At 41.0% G+C, this 18,255-nt stretch overlaps 1 protein-coding gene across 1 annotated transcript in view; it reads right to left on the reverse strand.

The window, feature by feature from the left end:
* LOC122701845 (cytochrome P450 3A24-like) overlaps positions 1-11,483 on the reverse strand; it is a 48,765-nt gene extending 37,282 nt beyond the window's left edge. The window contains exon 1 of the mRNA XM_043915230.1: positions 11,333-11,483. Within this exon, the coding sequence (XP_043771165.1) occupies positions 11,333-11,403 (71 nt within the window). The 5' untranslated portion in view covers positions 11,404-11,483. The remainder of the gene's footprint in view (positions 1-11,332) is intronic.
* Positions 11,484-18,255: the final 6,772 nt, after the last annotated feature.

Here is an 18,255-nt window from a genome sequence, read left to right on the forward strand (position 1 = left end):
TGTCCATCACCAACTCCAGGAGTTTACTCAAACTCATGTGCATTGAGTTAGTAATGTCATCCAACCATCTCATCCTCTGTTGTCCCCTTCTTCTCTTGCCTTCAATCTTTCCCAGTATCAGGGTCATTTCCAATGAGTTGGTTCTTTGCATCAGGTGGCCAAAGTATTGGAGTTTCAGCTTCAGCATCAGTCCTTCCAATGAATACTCAGGACTGATTTCCTTTAGGATTATTTGGTTGGATCTCTGTGAAGTCCAAGGGACTCTCAAAAGTCTTCTCCAACAACACAGTTCAAAAGCATCAATTCAGCAGTAAATGCTAGAGAGAGTATGGAGAAAAGGGAACCCTCTTACACTGTTGGTGGGAATGCAAACTAGTACAGCCACTATGGAGAACAGTGTGGAGATTCCTTAAAAAACTGGGAATAGAACTGCCATATGACCCAGCAATCCCACTGCTGGGCATACACACAGAGGAAACCAGAATTGAAAGAGACATGTGTACCCCAATGTTCATCGCAGCATTGTTTATAATAGCCAGGACATGGAAGCAACCTAGATGTCCATCAGCAGACGAATGGATAAGAAAGCTATGGTACATGTACACAATGGAGTATTACTCAGCCATTAAAAAGAATATATTTGAATCAGTTCTAATGAGGTGGATGAAACTGGAGCTTATTATACAGAGTGAAGTAAGCCAGAAAGAAAAACACCAATACAGTATACTAACGCATATATATGGAATTTAGAAAGATGGTAATGATAACCCTGTATGCGAGACAGCAAAAGAGACACAGATGTATAGAACAGTCTTTTGGACTCCGTGGGAGAGGGTGAGGGTGGGATGATTTGGGAGAATGGCATTGAAACATGTATATTATCATATGTGAAACAAATCACCAGTCCAGGTTCGATGCATGATACAGGGTGCTCGGGGCTGGTGCACTGGGATGACCCAGAGGGATGAGATGGGGAGGGAGTTGGGAGGGGGGTTCAGGATGGGGAACACATGTACACCCGTGGCAGATTCATGTCAATGTATGGCAAAAACCACTACAATATTGTAAAGTAATTAGCCTCCAATTAAAATAAATAAATTTGTATTAAAAAAAAACAAAAGCATCAATCTTCGGTGCTCAGCTTTCTTTATAGAACAACTCTCACATCCATACATTATACTGGAAAAACCATAGCTTTGACTAGATGGACCTTTGTTGGTAAAGTAATGTCTCTGCTTTTTAATATGCTGTCTAGGTTGGCCATAGCTTTTCTTCCAAGGAGCAAGTGTCTTTTAATTTCAAGGCTGCAGTCACCGTCTGCAGTGATTTTGGAGCCAAAGAAATAAAGTCTCTCACTGTTTCCATTGTTTCCCCATCTATTTGCCATGAAGTGATGGGACGAGATGCCATGATCTTTGTATTCTGAATGGTGAGTTTTAAGCCAGCTTTTTCACTCTCCTCTTTCACTTTCATCAAGAGGCTCTTTAGTTCTTCTTTGCTTTCTGCCATAAAGGTGGTGTCATAAGGGTGGCAATAGGTCTTTACAAATCAATTATCTAAACAATTAAAATGAGCCAGTTAGCATAACTGCCCCAAACATGGGAAATGTAAACTTAATGGTTACTATAGTGACACAATGACTGGAATTACATCAGTGGTTGTGTAAATGCTTAACACCTGGAGCTAAAAATGGAACTATATTTTTCCTACCTACCCGAGTCAATTATATGATACCTATGAGGATATCTGGGCTTCCCAGGCAGCTCAGTTGCAAAGAATCTGCCTACCAATGAAGAAGACATGGGAGATACTGGTTTGATCCCTGGGATAGGAAGGTCCCTGGAGGAGGAAATGGCAACCCACTCCAGCACTCTTGTCTGGAGAATCCCACGGACAGAGGGGCCTGGTGGGCTACAGTCCACAGTGTTGCCAACAGTCAGACATGACTAAAGCAACTTAGCAAGGATGTACAAGCCAAGTGTGAACCAACTGAATTAAGAGCATTTTTTAAAATTTAAAGCTTTTCCACCTGTTAACAAAATATATCCTTTATACTCATTTTCACCCCATTCTTATCATCTTTCCTATCAGTAAGTGATCAGCTTAATATACTCAGTGTCTATTTTCTGTACGTGTTCTTAGAAAACATATAACCATGCCTCATGTGCAGATGCTTTTATTTACTCTCTACCATTTTTTTTTTTTTACTGTGCTAAACAGTATGCAGGACATGCATTATCTTTGGTCCCAGACCAAGGGATCAAACTTGGGCTCTTGGCAGTGAGAGTGAAAAGTCCTAACCTTTGTACCACCAGGGAATTCTTTCTTTAATAATTTTTATTTTGAGATCATAGTACATTCATAAGAATTTATAAGAAATAGTACAGAAAGATCTCATTTACTCTTAACCTAGTTCCACCCAATGGAGACATCTTTAAAAACTATACAGTATATACAGGACATGGAAGCAACCTAGATGCCCATCAGCAGACAAATGGATAAGGAAGCTGTGGTACATATACACAATGGAATATTACTCAGCCATTAAAAATAATTCATTTGAATCAGTTCTAATGAGATGGATGAAACTGGAGCCCATTATACAGAGTGAAGTAAGCCAGAAAGATAAAGACCATTACAGCATACTAACGCATATATATGGAATTTAGGAAGATGGTAACGATAACCCTATATGCAAAACAGAAAAAGAGACACAGAAGTACAGAACAGACTTTTGGACTCTGTGGGAGAAGGCGAGGGTGGGATGTTTCAAGAGAACAGCATCAAAACATATATATTATCTAGGGTGAAACAGATCACCAGCCCAGGTTGGATGCATGAGACAAGTGCTCGGGCCTGGTGCACTGGGAAGACCCAGAGGGAGTGGGTAGAGAGGGAGGTGGGAGCGGGGATTGGGATGGGGAATACATGTAACTCCATGGCTAATTCAAGTCAATGTATGACAAGAACCACTACAATATTGTAAAGTAATTAGCCTCCAACTAATAAAAATAAATGAAAAATAAAAAAGAAAAGAAAAAAAGAAAAAAAAAACCCATACAGTAACCCGACACACACACACAACCAGGTACAGTTTTGCAGTCTATGATTTGTTACCCATGGTCTATGTGGTTAACGTATTGGTGTAAAAATATTAAGTGGAAGATTCCAGAAATAATTTATAAGTTTTAAATTGCGTATTGTTCAAAAAATGGGCCAAAGAACTAAACAGACATTTCTCCAAAGAAGACATACAGATGGCTAACAAACACATGAAAGATGCTCAACATCACTCATTATCAGAGAAATGCAAATCAAAACCACAATGAGGTACCTTTACACACCAGTCAGGATGGCTGCTATCCAAAAGTCTACAAGCAATAAATGCTGGAGAGGGTGTGGAGAAAAGGGAACCCTCTTACACTGTTGGTGGGAATGCAAACTAGTACAGCCACTATGGAAAACAGTGTGGAGATTTCTTAAAAAACTGGAAGCAGAACTGCCATATGACCCAGCAATCCCACTCCTGGGCATACACACTGAGGAAACCAGATCTGAAAGAGACATGTGCACCCCAATGTTCATCGAAGCACTGTTTATAATAGCCAGGACATGGAAGCAACCTAGATGCCCATCAGCAGATGAATGGATAAAGAAGCTGTGGTACATATACACCATGGAATATTACTCAGCCATTAAAAATAATTCATTTGAATCAGTTCTAATGAGATGGATGAAACTGGAGCCCATTATACAGAGTGAAGTAAGCCAGAAAGATAAAGAACATTACAGCATACTAACACATATATATGGAATTTAGAAAGATGGTAACGATAACCCTATATGCAAAACAGAAAAAGAGACACAGAAGTACAGAACAGACTTTTGGACTCTGTGGGAGAAGGTGAGGGTGGGATGTTTTGAAAGAATGGCATGTATATTATCTACGGTGAAACAGATCACCAGTCCAGGTTGGATGCATGAGACAAGTTCTTGGGCCTGGTGCACTGGGAAGACCCAGAGGAATCGGGTGGAGAGGGAGGTGGGATCGGGGATCGGGATGGGGAATACGTGTAAATCTATGGCTGATTCATATCAATGTATGACAAAACCCACTGAAATGTTGTGAAGTAATTAGCCTCCAACTAACAAAAGAAAAAAAAGAAAAGAAAAAATAAAAGAAAAAAAAAAAGCTAACACCACTGTGCCCCTTGTGGCAGGGCAGAAATTAGACACTGAAGAGACCAGCAAACAGAAGCTAAAATAAACAGAGGGAACGGCTTTGGAAGTGACAGGTGCAATAGATTAAAACCCTGGAGTTAGCACCGACTACATAGGAAGGGGCCTACAGACCTTGAGAACTACAAGCCGGACCAAGGAACTATCTGAAAACGAACTGACCCCACACTGTCTGCAACAGCTCCAGAGAAAGTCTCAGATATATTTTTAGTATTATCATTTTTTTAAATTAAAAAAAGAATTTTTTTTACTTTTTATTTTGTTTTATTTTTTAAGTCCCCATTACTCCTTTAATTTTCATTTTTATAACCTACTATTACCTTGCAAATAAAAGACCCTATTTTTAAAACAAACTTCATATATACATATTTTATAATTTCTGTAACTTTTTTTTTTTTTTTTTGCTGTTGTTGTTGTTTTGTTTATTTGTTGGTTTGATTTTTTTTTTCTTTTTTTTTAATATTGTATTTTTGGGACTTTAACCTCTACTGAAGATTTTTAATCTTTGCTTTTTGGTATTTGTTATCAACTTTGTACCTTTAAGAACCCAATCTTCAGTACCCGTTTTTACTTGGGAGCAGGATCACTGGCCTGATTGCCCTTTCCCTCTTTTGACTCTCCTTTTTCTCCACCAGGTCGCCTCTGTCTCCCCCCGCCCCCTTTTCTTCTCTACCCAACTCGTTGAATCTCTTTGTGCGTTCCGGGCTGTGGAGAACACTTAGGGAACTGATTCCTGGCTGGATCTGTCTCTCTCCTTTTGATTCCCCCTTTTATCCTCCTGGCCACCTCTGTCTCCTTCCTCCCTCTTCTCTTCTCTTCTCTGTGTAACTCTGTGAACATCTCTGAGGGGTCCAGACTGTGGCGAGCACATAGGGAAGTGATTATTGGCTAGCTTGCTCTCTCCCCTTTTGATACCCCCTCTGCTCCTCCTGGTCACCTAACTCCCTCTTCCCTCTTCTCTTCTCCATGTAATTCTGTGTACCTCTCCAGGTGTCCCTTACTGTGGAGAAACTTCATTATTAACCTAGATGTTTTATCATCGGTGCTGTATAGATGGAGAAGTCTTGAGGCTACTGTAAGAATAAGACTGAAAACCAGAGGCAGGAGGCTTAAGTCCAAATCCTGAGAATATCAGAGAACTCATAAATCCAGGGAACATTAAACAATAGGAGCTCATCAAACACCTCCATACCTACACTGAAACCTAGCACCACCCAAGGGCCAACAACTCCAGAGCAAGACATACTACATAAATTCTCCAGCAATGCAGGAACATAACCCTGAGCCTCAATATACAGGATGACCAAAGCCACACCAAACCCACTGACCTCTCAAAACTTATTACTGGACACTTCATTGCACTTCAGAGAGAAGAAATCCAGCTCCACCCACCAGAACACCAACACAAGCTTCCCTAACCAGAAAACCTTGACAAACCACCTGTCCAACCCCACCCACAGTGAGGAACCTCCACAATAAAGAGGAACCACAAACTGCAAGAATACAGAAAGGCCACCTCAAACACAGCAATATAACAAGATGAAAAGGCAGAGAAATACCCAGCAGGTAAAGGAACATGATAAATGCCCACCAAACCAAACAAAAGAGGAAGAGATAGGGAATCTACCTGATAAATAATTCCAAATAATGATAGTAAAAATGATCCGAAATCTTGAAAGCAAATTGGAGTTACAGATAAATAGCCTGGAGACAAGGATCAAGAAGATGCAAGAAAGGTTTAACAAAGACCTTGAAGAAATAAAAAGGAGTCAATATATAATGAATAATGCAATAAATGAGATAAAAAAACACTCCGCAGGGAACTAACAGCAGAAAAAAGGAGGCATAAGACAAGATAAGTGAGGTAGAAGATAGAATGGTAGAAATAAATGAAACAGAGAGGAAAATAGAAAAAAGAATTAAAAGACATGAGGACAACCTCAGAGACCTCTGGGACAATGTTAAACACCCCAAAATTCGAATCATAGGAGTCCCAGAAGAAGAAGACAAAAAGAAAGGCCATGAGAAAATACTTGAGGAGATAATAGTTGAAAACTTCCCTAAAATGGGGAAGGAAATAATCACCCAAGTCCAAGAAACCCAGAGAGTCCCAAACAGGATAAATCCAAGGCAAAACACCCCAAGACACATAGTAATCAAATTAACAAAGGTCAAACACAAAGAACAAATATTAAAAGCAGCAAGGGAAAAACAACAAATATCACACAAGGGGATTCCCATAAGGATGACAGCTGATCTTTCAATAGAAACTCTTCAGGCCAGAAGGGAATGGCAGGACATACTTAAAGTGATGAAAGAAAATAACTAAAGCCCAGATTACTGTACCCAGCAAGGATCTCATTCAAATAAGAAGGAGAAATAAAAAGCTTTACAGACAAGCAAAAGCCGAGAGAATTCAGCACCACCAACCCAGCTCTCCAAGAAATGCTAAAGGATCTTCTCTAGACAGGAAACACAGAAAGGATGTATAAACTCAAACCCAAAACAACAAAGTAAATGGCAACAGGGTCATACTTATCAATAATTACCTTAAATGTAAATGGGTTGAATGCCCCAACCAAAAGACAAAGTCTGTCTGAGTGGATACAAAAACAAGACCCCTGTATATGCTGTCTACAAGAGACCCACCTCAAAACAAGGGACACATACACACTGAAAGTGAAGGGCTGGAAAAAGATATTCCATGCAAATAGAGACCAAAAGAAAGCAGGAGTAGCAATACTCATATCAAATAAAATAGACTTTAAAACAAAAGCTGTGAAAAGAGATAAAGATGGACACTACATAATGATCAAAGGATCAATCCAAGAAGAAGATATAACAATCATAAACATACATGCACCCAACATAGGAGCACCACAATATGTAAGACAAATGCTAACAAGTATGAAAGGGGAAATTAACAATGACACAATAATAGTGGGAGACTTTAATACTCCACTCACACCTATGGATAGAAAAACTAAACAGAAAATTAACAAGGAAACACAAACTTTAAATGATACAATAGACCAGTTAGACCTAATTGATATCTATAGGACATTTCACCCCAAAACAATGAATTTCACCTTTTTCTCAAGTGCACATGGAACCTTCTCCAGGATAGACCACATCCTGGGCCATAAATCTAGCCTTGGTAAATTAAAAAAAAATTGAAATCATTCCAAGCATCTTTTCTGACCACAATGCAGTAAGATTAGATGTCAATTACAGGAGAAAAACTATTAAAAATTCCAACATACAGAGGCTGAACAACACGCTGATGAACAACCAACAAATCACAGAAGAAATCAAAAAAGAAATCAAAATATGCATAGGAATGAATGAAAATGAAAACACAACAACCCAAAACCTATGGGACACTGTAAAAGCAGTGCTAAGGGGAAGGTTCATGGCAATACAGGCATACCTCAGAAACAAGAAAAAAGCCAAATAAATAACCTAACTCCACACCTAAAGCAACTTGAAAAGGAAGAAAGTATGAACCCCAGGGTTCACACAGAAAGGAAGAAATCTTAAAAATTAGGGCAGAAATAAATGCAAAAGAAGCAAAAGAGACCATAGCAAAAATTAACAAAACCAAAAGCTCGTTCTTTGAGAAGGTAAATAAAATTGACAAACCATTAGCCAAACTCATCAAGAAACAAAGGGAGAAAAATCAAATCAACAAAATTAAAAATGAAAATGGAGAGTTCACAACAGACAACACAGAAATACAAAGGATCATAAGAGACTATTATCAGCATCAATATGCAAATAAAATGGACAACTTTGAAGAAATGGACAAATTCTTAGAAAAGTACAACTTTCCAAAATTGAACCAGGAAGAAATAGAAAATCTCAACAGACCCATCACAAGCAAGGAAATTGAAACTGTAATCAGAAATCTTTCAACAAACAAAAGCCCAGGACCAGAGAGTGTCACAGCTGAATTCCACCAAAAATTTAGAGAAGAACTAACACCTATCCTATTCAAACTCTTCCAGAAAATTGCAGAGGAAGGCAAACTTCCAAACTCATTCTATGAGGCCACCATCACCTTAATACCAAAACCTGACAAAGATGCCACAAAAAAGAAAACTATAGGCCAATATCACTGATGAACATAGATGCAAAAATCCTTAACAAAATTCTAGCAAATAGAATCCAACAACATATTTAAAAGATCATACATCATGACCAAGTGGGCTTTATCCCAGGGATGCAAGGATTCTTCAATATCCACAAATCAACTAATGTAAAACACCACATTATCAAATTGAAAGATAAAAACCATATGATTATCTCAATAGATGCAGAGAAAGCCTTTGACAAAATTCAACATCCATTTGTGATAAAAACCCTCCAGAAAGCAGGAATAGAAGGACCATACCTCAACATAATAAGAGCTATATATGACAAACCCTCAGCAAACATTATCCTCAATGGTGAAAAATTGAAAGCATTTCCCCTAAAGTCAGGAACAAGACAAGTGTGCCCACTCTCACCACTACTATTCAACATAGTTTTGGAAGTGTTGCTCAGCAATCAGAGCAGAAAAAGAAATAAAGGGAATCCAGATAGGAAAAGAAGAAGTAAAACTCTCACTGTTTGCAGATGACATGATCCTGTACATAGAAAACCCTAAAGACTCTTCCAGAAAATTACTAGAGCTAATCAATGAATATAGTAAAGTTGCAGAATATAAAATTAACACAGAAATCCCTGCATTCCTATACACTAACAATGAGAAAACAGAAAGAGAAATTAAGGAAACAATTCCATTCACCATTGCAATGAAAAGAATAAAATACTTAGGAATATATCTACCTAAAGAAACAAAAGACCTATATATAGAAAACTATAAAACACTGATGAAAGAAATCAGAGAGGACACAAATAGATGGAAAAATATACTGTGCTCATGGGTCGGAAGAATCAATATAGTGACAATGAGTATACTACCCAAAGCAATCTATATCCGATACAATTCCTATCAAGCTACCAACGGTATTTTTCAGAGAACTAGAACAAATAAGTTCACAATTTGTATGGAAATACAAAAAACCTCGCATTGATATGAATCCGCCATAGATTTCATATCAATGCATGACCAAATAAATAAATAAATAAATAAAAATAAAATTACAAAAAAAAAAAAAAACCCCAAAAAACAAAAAACCTCGAATAGCCAAAGCAATCTCGAGAAAGAAGAATGGAACTGGAGGAATCAACCTGCCTGACTTCAGTCTCTACTACAAAGCCACAGTCATCAAGACAGTGTGGTACTGGCACAAAGACAGAAATATAGATCAGTGGAACAAAATAGAAAGCCCAGAGATAAATCCACGCACCTATGGACACCTTATCTTTGACAAAGGAGGCAAGAATATACAATGGAGAAAAGACAATCTCTTTAACAAGTGGTTCTGGGAAAACTGGTCAACCACTTGTAAAAGAATGAAACTAGAACACTTTCTAATACCATACACAAAACTAAACTCAAAATGGATTAAAGATCTAAATGTAAGACCAGAAACTATAAAACTCCTAGAGGAAAACATAGGCAAAACACTCTCCGACATAAACCACAGCAGGAGCCTCTATGACCCACCTCCCAGAATATTGGAAATGAAAGCAAAAATAAACAAATGGGACCTAATTAAAATTAAAAGCTTCTGCACAACAAAGGGAACTATAAGTGAGGTGAAAAGACAGCCTTCAGAATGGGAGAAAATAATAGCAAATGGAGCAAGGACAAAGGATTAATCTCAAAAATATACAAGCAACTCCTGCAGCTCAATTCCAGAAAAATAAAAGACCCAATCAAAAAGTGAGTCAAAGAACTAAACAGACATTTCTCCAAAGAAGACATACAGATGGCTAACAAACACATGAAAAGATGCTCAACATCACTCATTATCAGAGAAATGCAAATCAAAATCACAATGAGGTACCATTACACTCCAGTCAGGATGGCTGCTATCCAAAAGTCTACAAGCAATAAATGCTGGAGAGGGTGTGGAGAAAAGGGAACCCTCTTACACTGTTGGTGGGAATGCAAACTAGTACAGCCACTATGGAGAACAGTGTGGAGATTCCTTAAAAAACTGGAAATAGAACTGCCATATGACCCAGCAATCCCACTGCTGGGCATACACACAGAGGAAACCAGAATTGAAAGAAAAACATGTACTCCAATGTTCATCGCAGCACTGTTTATAATAGCCAGGACATGGAAGCAACATAGATGTCTATCAGCAGATGAATGGATAAGGAAGCTGTGGTACATATACACAATGGAATATTATTCAGCCATTAAAAAGAATATATTTGAATCAGTTCTAATGAGGTGGATGAAACTGGAGCCTATTATACAGAGTGAAGTAAGCCAGAAAGAAAAACACCAATATAGTATACTAACACATATATATGGAATTTAGAAAGGTGGTAATGATAACCCTGTATGTGAGACAGCAAGAGAGACACAGATGTATTGAATAGTCTTTTGGACTCTGGGAGAGGGCAAGGGTGGGATGATATGGGAGAATGGCATTGAGACATGTAAATTATCATATGTGAAAGTAATCACCAGTCCAGGTTTGATGCATGATACAGGATGCTTGGGGCTGGTGCACTAGGATGACCCAGAGGGATGGGATGGGGAGGGAGTTGGGAGTGGGGTTCAGGATGGGGAACACATGTACACCCATGGTGGATTCAAGTCAATGTATGGCAAAACTGATACAATGTTGTAAAGTAAAACAAATAAATAAATAAGAAAAAACAATAAAATAAAATAGGTAACTATTCCTGTGCTATACAGTAGTAGTAACCCTTATAGGTTACTATACAGTAGCACAGGAAACTATACTCAATATTTTATAATAACCTATAAGGGAAAAGAATCTGAAAAAGAATATATCAATATGTATATAAAACTGAATTACTGTGCTAGACACCTGAAACTAACACCACTGCAAATCAACTATACTTCAATTAAAAAAAAAACAAACAAACTAAGGGAAACCCCTTTTCTGCTTAGCACCCTAAAACCCAGGTTACAGAGGAGATGAGCCTAACAGTTACTCACACATAGAGGAGCACCAGGCCGGTAGCCAGGAGAACCCAGGTTTCCATGGAAAAGCTTGGGGTTAGCTCCATGGCCACTTTCTTGGCGATTCCTTCCTCTGAGTTTCCTCTCAGCTGTATGTGCTGCCCTCTGCCTGCCTCTGAGCGCGGAGCTTCTGTTCACATTAGGCAGAGATTCAGTCTGGTTGGGAGATTTATGTGCTGAGAAAGGAGGTGGAGCTGGAGCTGCAACCAATAGAAGGGCCACCTGGGCTCCACCTGCAGGAGCCCCCTCTGCCTTGGTAGTTGGCCGAGCATCACACGCACTTCAGTTTGACCTCCCTTGAGTTCATATTCTGTAGGAAATCAATAAAGAACTCAATCAGTGTTATCAGTAAGCCCAAAGGTTACAGAAACTCAGACAAAGCCACTGGATTTAACTCTCCTCTAAACCTCCCTGTCTCTGTGGCTGCCTGTAGTCCAAAATATTTGAAGCCCTTCAAACAAGATGGTGGTGGTTTATTTGCTAAGTTGTGTCCAACTCTTTTGGGACCCCATGGACTGCAGTCCACCAGGCTCCTCTGTCCATGGGAATTCCCAGGCAAGAATATTGGAGTTGGGTGCCATCTCCTCCTCCATGGGGTCAAACAAGATAGCTGTGCTGATTGTTACTCATATGACGTTTTTCCTGCCTGGAAATGCCCTGTGTCCCTTTTAGGCTCTTAATTATCCTTCAAAACGAAGCTCAGGCAGAACATCTGTGTTAGACTCTTCCCTAACCAACCTCCTTGAGCATATATAACCTTTTCCTCCTCTGGGGATTTCTGTCCCCTGAAAACATTTCTATCTCCTGCACCATGTTTGGTTTCTATACCTAGTCCCTTTAGTAGATGGAGACTTGGGCACATACTGGGTACTAGCCAGGGTCATGTCCCAGGTACCTAGCAGAGTGCTTCCTGCAGAGTGGGCATTCAGAAATGTAGATGGAATTGAGTTGGTAGAAGTAAGGACACCAAGCACCTACGTGCCCTCTCCCTGTGGCTCTTTGGTGACCACGCCATCTTTCTGAATTGTTAACACACCTAGAGGGCCTGGCTGGGCTTTGGTCACTGTCTCTGTACTTTCAGGAGGATCCACCAGGATCCTGTTGGCAAGAGGGCCCCAGAAGGAGAGGCAGGACATGGAGGAGAGGGTGATGGCTGCACCAATGGTATCAATTCAGCTGATTCTGGACCCACCTCAAAAGCTCCTGCAAGTTAGATTCTAGATCAAAGAATGGTCCCCTCTCTCTGGAAAGGCCACAATCCAAGATCAAAGGGTGTAAAGAGAGTGAGAGCAAAAAGCAGTCCAATGGCCAAGAGGACCCCAACATCATTAGCCACAGTGATGTGGCACATACAGAAACAGAACTCCAAAAAGATCATATGAGGGCATGTTATCTCTGGGTAATGTGGAGGGTGGAGGGTCAGAGCACATGGGTCCCCACTTGTGGACAGGTAGGGCATTTGGGGGCTTCCAAAGTGTTGCTAGTGGTAAAGAACCCACTTGCCAATGCAGGAGACCTAAGAGACACAGATTTGATCCCTGGGATGGGAAGATCCCCTGGAGGAGGAAATGGCAACCAACTCCAGTATTCTTTCCTGGAGAATCCCATGGCTGAGGAGCCTGGAGGGCTACAGTCCACAGGGTTACAAAGAGTTGGACACTACTGAAAAACTTAGCATGCAGAGTACAGGGAAATTTTATTGGGTAACAAGGAGCTGATACAGAGGCCTAGAGTAGCAGTTGGTATCACCTGCTGGAGGCCTCCCTCTGCTGCACTTAAGTTGCTTCAATCATATCTGACTCTCTGACCCACAGGCTGTAGCCCGCCAGGCTCCTCTGTCCATGGGATTCTCCAGGCAAGGATACTGGAGTGGGTTGCCATGCCCTTCTCCAGGGGCTCTTCCCAACCCAGGCATCAAACCAGCGTCTCTTATGTCTCCTGCATTGACAAGCTTGTTCTTTACCTCTAGGGCCACCTGAGAAGCCCAGGCATCCACGTAACCTTGCTGAAGTCCTGATGGGAGCAGTATGAGGGCTGAGCATCGAGAAATTACAGTGGCTCGTTATCAGCACTCTGAACCAAGTCCTGCATCTGCTTGGCCTAGGTAACCATGGATTATGTGAAAAACAAAACTTCAAAGGTTCTTGAAACTTAATAGAAACGCAAGGTATGTAAGCTGTGTTTGTGCACTTCCTTCTCCCTTTATCCTGTCTCACTTTCACTCCTTCTGCAGAAAGTGATACTCATCTCTTGGTAACTTTTCCCCTCACTCTGGCCTGAGAGTCCCCAGGGCTGTCCTCTACTGGCCCGAGTGGGTGGAAGTTTTATTAGTAAAGTGCAGTAAGTCCCAACTATGCCTCCTGCCCTATTTTACTTCCTTGGGAGCTTGTCATGGAACATGAAATTTCTGTCATCCTAGTTTTTCATCTTTGGTTTCAGGCTTCCTCCAGGAGGCCCCTGTTAAAATCCACAGCTTCCACTGAGAATTATAATGCTTGAACACATCTATTTATCTGTCCATTGCTTCAATTCAAATGGGTGATCGTCAGGTGCCAGTACTATGCTGTAGGCTAGAAGCTCTACAGTTCTGTCCCTTGGGGGCAGCCTCTCAGTGGAGGAAGTGAGACATACAACCAAGCTCAGTATGGGGCATACCTTTGGAGTCTTTGGGGAAATGGAGCCCTAGAGAGAGGCAGCAAAGGAGAGAAATGGATGGAAGCTTGAGTACCAACAAAGGACAGACCTGGGAAGCTGGAAGATGATCCCCATCCCCAGGGAAAGTGAAGTGAAAGTGAAAGTCGCTCAGTCATCTTTGCGACCCCATGGACTTATACACAGTCCTTGGAATTCTCCAGGCCAGAATACTGGGATGGGTAGCCTTTCCCTTCTCCAGGGGATCTTCCCAACCCAGGGATCGAACCCTGGTCTCCTGCATTGCAGGTGAATTCTTTACCAGCTGAGCCAGAAGGGAAGCCCAAGAATAGTGGGGTGGGTAGTCTACCCCTTCTCCAGGGTATCTTCCTGACCCAGTAATCAAACCAGGATCTGCTGCATTGCAGGCAGATTCTTTACCAACTGAGCGATCAGGGAAGCAAGTCAGACAGAAAGTCCGAGGGATTCTGATACATCTCTGCCCCCTTTCGGTGCCTTCTCTGGGTACCTTTGGGGCTTCCCTGGTGGTTCAACTGTAAACAATCTGCCAGCAATGCAGGAGACCCAGGTTTGATCCCTGGGTCAGGAAGATCCCCTAGAGAAGGGAATGGCTACCCACGTCAGTATTCCTGCCTGGAGAATCCCATGGCCAGAGGAGCCTGATGGACTCCTGCCCATGGTGTTGCAAAGAGTGGGGCACGATTGAGCAACTAAGCACATACACACACGGGGTACCTTTAAGGAGGGTCATGCTAAAATCCCCCATGTCCATATATAGAAAGTGAAATTCAGTGACTGCAAATGGCTTCCCAACAGCTATTGATCAAAACATGTTATAACTAATATGAAGAGAGATGGCAAGTGTTCTGCTCTGAAATGCCAATATTCAAAGTTTGCAGTTTCATGATGAGGGTCACTGTGAAATAGTGAGACCCAAGGCTGAAGCAGCAATTTGGTTAGAAGTTCGGTTCCTATCTCCATGTCTAACCCTGCCCAGGGGCTCCCCACCATGGGTCTCCAGAATCAAGGACTTCATCTCACCTCAGGAGAAACAAGGACAGGCGCTTGTCATGACAGGTGCTTGTCATCTATCTATACTCCTCCGCTAAGAGGAACACAAAATACATCCCCCCAGGAAGAGATTACCTTGTCATCTGATAACTACTGACAACTTAATTCACTCAGCTAAACCCACAGTCTTTCTTATTCTTCTTGGAAACAAATTCCTTATGGAAACTATATACTTTCAGTTTCCTCCAAAACACATATGCCAATATCATGGTTTTCTCACTAAGCCTTATTATATGCCATCACCTTCTCAATTCACCTCAGGGCCTGGTCCAGCTGGTTGGAATCTGTCTAATGGCAATAGTCTAGTCAAATCCTGAGAAAAATATGTAGCCAGAGCCATGTCCTAGCAAAGGCTAACGGCCTTGCTCTACAAAGGGAAATAACAGAAGGCATGATCTTAGTTCCCTTCGTTCCACAGCAGACACACCTGACTTGAAAAGTCTCACATACGAAGACCGTGAAGGAAGACGTGTACCTGAAGAGCACCCCACATCTCAAGTCTCTCCTCTGGTCATTTGTGTACTGACGGCCTCGGCATGGTCAAAGCTCTATTCCAAGTGCAGATGTGACTAAGATCCAGATATTACTCAGGTTGAAGGTAGAAATAGACAATTATAGTACTGCCAAGGTAAACTAAGTATACATGTTTTAGATATTACTCGGCATGGTCAAAGCTCTATTCCAAGTGCAGATGTGACTAAGATCCAGATATTACTCAGGTTGAAGGTAGAAATAGACAATTATAGTACTGCCAAGGTAAACTAAGTATACATGTTTTAGAAACACACTGTCCTCATCAATGATACATGGCTTATCTTTTCAGACCTTAGCAATCAGCCAGAGATGGAAATCAAAGAACACTCATGGAATTGGGCATTAGGCTCAGATATCAGGAGAGGTGAGCAGGGTGTCAGGGACTCAGTGATGCAAGAGGCCCCGTCAGTCTGCTATTCCTGTCCTTTTAGAGGTGACTCCTCTTCTGGGACGCCTGTCCTGACTTCCACTGGCTGAGATAATTGCTCAAAGTATGGGGAGGCCCTGATGCTCTGGAATGATGTGTGTGCTAGATTCCAATTTCACAGATCATGGGTCTGTAACCAGAGCTCTGCCCCAACACAGACAAGGTGAGGGCCCCTAGCAAGCCAGTCAGTAGGGGCTGGGTGAGTTTAGTGGGATGTTCTTTCTGACCCACAGACATCCCACCATGAAGAAACACACACACACATGTGCCCTTAAACAGAAGCGCTTCCATGGACTTCACAGCAAAGAGAAGAGAAAGACCTCATCATGGCTGTTCACTTTCTACTCCATTCCTGAGTTTCTCTTACTTGATAAATGAATCACTAACATCTCTACCACACTGTACACCTTAGAAAGTTCTTTCACATCTCTCAATTGATTACCCTGAAAACTATGTGAGATACGCAGTGCTGGGGTTATTTGATTCCCACTTTACAGATGTAAAAACAGAAGCTCAGGGTAGGGAAGAATCTTGTCCAAGCATTAAACAATACATGTAGGGTGTGGAGCTAGATCTCGTAATTCTATATTGTGCCAAGTGACATGCTTGCCTGGATTCTGAGAGGCCTCTGGAAATAACTTGGCAGGTTGTGTCAACCTCTTATGGGATAAATATCTCCATCATGCTTCTGCTGTTGTTATAAATGCTAGAGCTGTTTGTGGCCACAAAAGAGAGAGCAGATGACTAAATGTATTCATGACTTATGGTGTCAGCAGATAAGGGATGTTGTAAATAGTCCTGATGTGTCACAGTCAGAATCATCTGGGTTTCCAAGAAAGCAGGAAGTAAAAGATCAATGAAACCAAGGAGTGAAAGAGGAATTAGAGGAGGCAGGCAAGTTTCAGAAGACCACAAGGAGGGGAATTAATGACACAGGAGGTGTAAAATGAAAGAAAAGATCAGCATCACAGGTTAGCTGCAAAAGAGGAGCAAAGGGTTGGCCGTCTCTCCTAATCAGCACAGTAACCTCCTAAGGAGTTTTATGTGACCCTAGACTGGCCTCACCCAGGAAAGTCCCTACTCTGCCACCTGACAGAGCCTGGTAAAACATGAGTCATGCATCATTCCTCTATTACTCAAATCTCTCCAACCACTTCCATCATCCACTGAATTAAACCCAAATGCCATGGGGCAGCTATTGAAGACCCATGTTGGATGTTTAGGTCACTTTCATATCTTGACTATTTCAAACAGTGCTGCAATGAGCAAAGGGCCTCAAAGTAGCCCTTTCTTGAGATAAATGGCCAGAGGTAGAACTGCTGGATTTTATGGCAGTTCTCTTTTGGTTTTTTGAGGCATCTCCATGCTGTCTTCTACTGTGACTGCACCAAGTTACATTCCCAGCAACAGTGCAGGAAAGTTCCCTTTTCTCCACATCACTGCCCACATTTGTTGCTTCTTGTCTTCTTTATAATTTGTCATTTGGACAGGTATGAGGTGGTATCTCATTATGGGTTTGACTTGCATTTCCTGATGATGAGTAATGCTGAGCTCATTTTCATGTGCCTGTTGCCATCTGTATGTCGTCTTTAAAATGTCTATTCAGGTTTTCTGCCCACTTTTTAATCAAGCTGTTTGGTTTTTTAGTATTGACCTGGGGTATTACACTAAGTGAAATAAGTCAGAAGGAAAAAAAAAAAGAAACAAATACTGTATGATTTCACTTATATATGGAATCTAAAAAACAAAGTAGAATACAGAAAAAGACTGTATTACAAAAATACAAAAAAAAATACAGAAAAAGACTCACAGATACAGAGAACAAACAGGTGGTTGCCACAGGGGAAGTGGGTTGAGGGACAAACAAAATGGATGAAGGGAATGAAGAGGTACAAACTTCCAGAAAATATATAAGTCACTGGGATATAATGCTCATACAGAGAATATAGTCAATAATATTGTCACGAATTTATACAGTGACAGATGCTTGCTGGCCTTATTAAAATAATCAAATTGCAATGTATTAAAATATAGAATCATTCTATTGCGTGCCTGAAGCTAATGTAACATTGCATGTTAATAAGAACTCAATTTCTTAAAATAATTTAAAAATAAATTAATAAATAAATGGTGTAAAAAAGACCTGTGTGCATCTGGCCACTGCTGACTTCTTCAGGCTTGTCTTAGTCCACTTCCTGTGCAAACATGATGTTTT

The sequence above is a fragment of the Cervus elaphus genome, chromosome 10, assembly GCF_910594005.1.
Source record: "Cervus elaphus chromosome 10, mCerEla1.1, whole genome shotgun sequence".
NCBI lineage: Eukaryota > Metazoa > Chordata > Mammalia > Artiodactyla > Cervidae > Cervus > Cervus elaphus.